This window comes from Moschus berezovskii, chromosome 3, assembly GCF_049115385.1.
Source record: "Moschus berezovskii isolate FMDL1 chromosome 3, NW_MosBer_1.0, whole genome shotgun sequence".
Classification (NCBI taxonomy): domain Eukaryota; kingdom Metazoa; phylum Chordata; class Mammalia; order Artiodactyla; family Moschidae; genus Moschus; species Moschus berezovskii.
In genome coordinates, this window is record NC_142462.1 from 17,083,534 (window position 1) to 17,088,952 (window position 5,419).

A 5,419-nucleotide genomic window follows, 5' to 3' on the forward strand; every position below is an offset into this window, starting at 1 on the left:
TGTTTTTTTAAATGTATTCTGAGGATCAGATGATATTCACATATAAATAATCTGCTCATTTTTCATCCATAATTTCTTCAACCAACCCCTTAATGATAAGTGTCTCATTTGTTTCCAGTTTTTGGTTTTATTTCAAATAATACATCAACCATGGCATATAACATTTTCATTTTGTTGTTGTTGCTGTCATACCTTTGGGATAGATTTTTAAAAGAAGGATTGTTCAAGAAAAGCACAAATGTACTTATACTTTTGCCAGATCAGGGGCAAACTTTTAAATATTACTCTTGCCAAGAAAATGTAGGAATTTAAAAAAAAATTTTGTTGTTACAGAGAAAGAAAAAACTGTTTAAATGAAATGATCGTATTTATCAGAAATACTTTATTAGTGGAATTTAAATTATTAAATGTATGCATTGTCTCTGATATAATATAAATACAGTACAAAAATTTTAACAACATATGCTGAGTGGGGATGGACGGATAGATGAACAGAGAGAATTTTCCCCCTCCGAGGAGAACATTTCTGATATAATTAATGTACTAGCTTTTTAATTCAGTCAAAAACGTTACTTTATTACCTTTTAAATGACACAACAGAAATGAAAGTAAGTTAGCAGGATCTACATAATAGCATTTGTAACATTTTTTGAAGTATTGGTAAATCTTCAAATTTGTCTCCTTGGGCCTAAAATATAATCTAATTTTTAAAAGCAAAATTAAATATATTTGCTGGTCCTTTTTATGATCCTATATGTTAAAAAATATGATTATATTGTCTTATGTCTTTCAGTTACATCATCTTCTGAAATCAGGGAGAGCAACCCCAAGAACTGAGTGAGTCCTATTTGCTTTTATATCTCACGCACAGCAAGAACTTAACCTCATAAAAAACAGCTGAATAGCGTATTTAAAACAATAGATTCACATTTGAATAGCAGCTACTTATGTATTAAAAAATACACAAATAAAAAATGTAACATGTAGGAACTGGTGAATAAATCACTGATGATTCGCTTGCCTGTGTTACCATGTTGTCCTTCAGATATAACCATAAGGATATTCACAAGATGACACACAGGGAAAAAAAGAAGCTGGTTAAAATTGCTTCTTCTTAATTTTCAGTCTTCTATTGGCAAAGAGAAGTCTGGGCATCTTCTTGTTCTTTTCCTTCTTCAAGGCTAAGATCAACAAAATAAAAATAAACATCATATGTCCCTAGTCTGTAGGCTCACTATAAATCACCATTTCTGACATTCTTACAAACCCAACTCACCTTACTTTTAATGAGTATAAAGTTAGTTTTACTCACTATCCACTAAGTTAATAACATTCTACCTTTAAAATATCAGGACACAGCTACTGCCTACTATAGTTAGCCTGTGTAAGCATTTAGACAAAACTGATCAGTACTAAAGATCTATTTATGTAGCAGCAGTCTAGAAATGGCAATATGCTATTAGTAAAATGGGTACATAAAGTAATTTTATGAATTATGTATAAAGTTAGTTTAAAAACTGAATAAGAAAAAAAACCAAAACATTACCTTTTACACAAGTGCGTTTGCAGTCCTTCAAGTTGACAAAATTATTGTCATTCCCTCCACAGCCAGTATAGGTGAAGGCCTCACAGGTTTTGTGTCTTGGGTTAAAATAATAGCGAGTGACATTAGCAGAACACAGCCCCTCATCTTTGGGGCTGTAGCAAAATGCTGGAGCTTAATGGAAAATAAAATAAAATTAGAAATGCAGTAATACTGGAAATAATAGGCTGTGCTGATTACTGAAGTAACTGAAGAACATCTAATCCCATAGAAGCTTCTTTCTGAATCCAAAATATTATACTAATCCATTTAAAAAGTGTGCCTTAAATGCAAACACATAGTTTGTTCATCATAAATTCTTATGGAGTAGACAGAATTTCAAGCTATATCCTTGTATCATTTGAATGTGTAAAGAAGTTAAACCCCCAAAACATATATGGTCAGGTAAAAATGAGCTATGTTTCAAGAGAAAATATGTGACATGCTTTGGCACACTCTCTTGTGTTGGTAGTTTCAATGTTTCTATCAGCTCTCCTTCCATTATTAATCAAGAATACATATACCTAATTCCCAGGTAGCCACTGGAACACTTACATTTACATAAACAATTTAAGAGAACACCACCAACAAGCAACTCCTCATTAATTCAAGATTTTGCTTGAATTAATTAATGGTATAGCTACAGAGCTTTATCAGAGACTGCCAAAGCAAATTTCCCTTGTTTGTTGAACTTATCTATGTGTACATGTCTCTGCTGTGCCTACGGAAAATGCCTGGACTGTCTCTACAAACATTACCCACTACCTAAGTAAGCCATCATTTTAGGGATCGCATGGGGTATGTAGGTAAGACATGGGGAGGAGAGATCAATCTGTGCTACAATCTGTAATTACTAAAGAAATTAATCATTACAGAAATCTAATGAAAAAGTTTAGAAAATTTCAGGTTTCACCAGCTTAAGTCTCTCTCTCTATCACACTATCTCATATATATACCTGATTTCATACATGTGATTCATTAATGAACACTGTAGTTTTTTTATGTGCAGGTTAAATAGATGAGAAATAGCTCTAAAGAAACAATGCAGAAGAGGAAGTAAAAGCTTGAATCAGAGCTTCGTCACTTTCCAGCCCTGAGAACTTGGCAAGCTATTAAACTTCTAGCTCACACTCTCACATGTAAAAATATTCCCTCACAGGGCAGTAGTGTGCAGACTGGTATCATATGTGAAATCATCAGAATGCAAACTGGGTTAATTTCACATCAAATTATTAATGTTTTCACCCTAAAGTCTAAATAAAGAAATGAAGTACAAACACCACAAAGACAGTATTTACCTCTCTTTGGCGCACAGAAGTCCATACACGTAGCTTCATCTGGGAACCGGTTCTCATTGCTATGACACCCGCCAGATATGAACTTTTCACAAGTCATAGAACTTAGATTGAAGAAATACTGTTCTCTGAGCTCCCCACACTGCTTCTTATTCACTTTTAACCGGCAAATTTTGGGAACTTCTAGGAAAAGGAGGGCATAAAGCAATGTTAGTAAAAAATGAGCCTTCTTACTCTTCCTTTAAAACTTCACTGTATTTTCAGAAGCCACTGGTGGTGGCCAGGGGCAGAGAAGGGGTGGGGCTGGGAGGCATGGTATTTAGTGCTGGGCTAGGCAACCCACTCCAGTGTTCTTGCCTGGAGAATCCCAGGGACGGGGGAGCCTGGTGGGCTTCCGTCTATGGGGTCACACAGAGTCGGACACGACTGAAGTGACTTAGCAGCAGCAGCAGTAAAGGCCCAGAAGATTGTCCATTAGTCCAGCTACAACAAGATTGTATATACATGGGTCCAGCATTCCGCAGAGTCAACCAACCCAGAGAGAAAATATTCAGGAAAAAGTAATTCCTGAAAGTTCATTAAAAAAAACAAAAAACCAAAGCTTGAATTTGTCCTGTGCCGGTAAGGAATCTAGAGATGATTTAAAATATAAGGGAGAATGTGCACAGATTATACACAAATACTGTGGATTTTGGCATCTGAGAGTTGGGTCTTGGAACCAGTCACCAAAGACACTGAGAGACAACTCTATTCAGCTTTTGTTTCGTTTTTTTAACAGTGTCTCCAGACCTGACTCAGCTATTAATTTTTCATGCTTCCTGGAAAGATTATTCTCTCAGAGTGTTCTGATTGTTTCTACGCATGAAATTAATCAAACTTATTCATAGGAATACACATTTTTCCCTGGCTCAGTTCCTTTAACAGCTGAGCCCCATGTGCTATTACAGGCCTTCACAGAGACAGTAAACATAATTAAAATAAAATTGCAAACAGCATTGTGAATCTCTATATTTTTTATATCTCTATACTAACCCAAGATCTCTTTGGGTATCAAGGGACAAAAGTAAGGTTATAATTAGCTATATTCATATGTTAATAACAAAATCCTCTGAAAGTATTTCAGATCGCTACACAGTGGACAAGAGAAAAATGCCCTCTCAAGGAGGCATTAAAAACCATAGGTTTAGAACCAATGATAAATACAGACAGGCACTTATGTTGCACCTAATACATGACACTCTTGCATCCTTACGCCTTAGGTGAAATCTTTCCGGAGTCTGCACACACACTGAATTATGATAAACGCCAGTTAAGGGAGAGGAAATGTTTGTCGTTGGAAGTTTCACGATCACTTTTAATCAAATGAAAAGCAATACGCCTAACTTAGTATCGGAGAAAATCAAGGATGAAACTTACTATAGAAAATGGGATGTGAAAAATAAGCTCATTTCCCACTTAGCCCTTCTCTGCCGCAGTACAGGAGCTCTGGGCGTGGGAGCGAGCACTTACTCTCAATTTTCCAGCAGGCTTCGTTGCAGGCCTCCAAAGTTTCGAAATTGTTGGCGTTGCCCTCGCAGCCCCCGTACATGAACTCGCGGCAGCTCTGCGTGTACCTGTCGTAGTAGTAACTGGGGATCCGCGCCCGGCAGGGCCCGTCGTCCGGGGGCAGGAGGCAGATCTCCGCGTTATTGCCTGCAGGAGGGGCAGGAGAACCAGAGTCAGAGCAGGAGGTCGGCCGCAATCTCGGTGGAGGGAGAGGCTGCCCCCGGGGCGGCGGGGGTGGGGAGGTTTGTCCCAGCAGCTTCCCAGCCCAGCAGAAGGGCCTTACAGAGACAGAAAGTGCAAACTTGCGGCGCACGATAGGAAGTCGGGGAAAGCAAGGCACAGAGGGCGGGTGCAGGGGTCCGCGGAGCCCCGGCCGCCTGGCCAGGGCGCAAAGGGGTCCCCTGGGCGCGGGTTGGTGGGGTACCTGGCGGCGCCTGCGGGGCGTCACCCAGCGCAGTTCGCACGAGGAGCAGCGACAGAAGCATCGGCCAGAGGGGGCGAAGCGCGTCCATGGTGTCCGGATTCAGACGGTGCCGGCGGGCGGAGGGGAGGAGGGTGCACAGCGTCCAGCCTCCAGGCGGTCTGGATTCCAGCGCGGTGGGTGCCGCTGCTTTTGTAGGGTCAGCGGCCCTCAGAGACGGGACAGGGCGGAGCGCGCCTTCGTGGAGCCTGGAGGGGAGGCTGATTCATGCCCCGTGAGCTCTGTGACCCCGCCGCCTCCCTGCGCTGGAAAGTGTGTGCGAGGGAGAGGAATTCCCCGCCGAGCTGAATCTGCCCCCACACTTTCTCCCGTGGCTCTGCGGGGATGACCCAGATGAAGCATTGTGTCAGAGATGGGAAGTCGACGGGCTTGAGGGAAATGACCTGGGTGTGATTGCACAAGGTTCCAACTTAAAGCATCATGCAGGGGCCTCAATCCACACTTTGAAAGCACAAAGTCCATGTTTTTGGCGGGTAGAAAGTGTGAAACTCCTAGGGCCCAAGGAAGCGGAGCTTA

At 41.0% G+C, this 5,419-nt stretch overlaps 1 protein-coding gene across 1 annotated transcript; it reads right to left on the bottom strand.

Moving 5' to 3' along the window:
* Positions 1–365: 365 nt before the first annotated feature.
* TFPI2 (tissue factor pathway inhibitor 2) lies at positions 366–5,132 on the bottom strand. The gene is made up of 5 exons (XM_055420436.2): positions 4,847–5,132; positions 4,387–4,569; positions 2,881–3,060; positions 1,547–1,717; positions 366–1,181 (listed from the first exon to the last, which is right to left on the bottom strand). The coding sequence occupies exons 1-5, from the start codon at positions 4,932–4,934 to the stop codon at positions 1,099–1,101; spliced, it is 705 nt and encodes a 234-aa protein (XP_055276411.2). The 5' UTR covers positions 4,935–5,132; the 3' UTR covers positions 366–1,098.
* Between the last annotated feature and the right edge of the window lie 287 nt (positions 5,133–5,419).

Bases quoted from the DNA above. Each gene is read 5' to 3' on its own strand.
- TFPI2 (XM_055420436.2), bottom strand. From the start codon at position 4,934: ATGGACGCGCTTCGCCCCCTCTGGCCGATGCTTCTGTCGCTGCTCCTC. The intron at 1,718-2,880 runs GTAAATACTGTC...TTTTCCATTAAG, and splicing joins CTTCTGTGCGCCAAAGAGAG to CTCCAGCATTTTGCTACAGC. The intron at 1,182-1,546 runs GTAATGTTTTGG...TGTTGATCTTAG, and splicing joins CAAACGCACTTGTGTAAAAG to CCTTGAAGAAGGAAAAGAAC.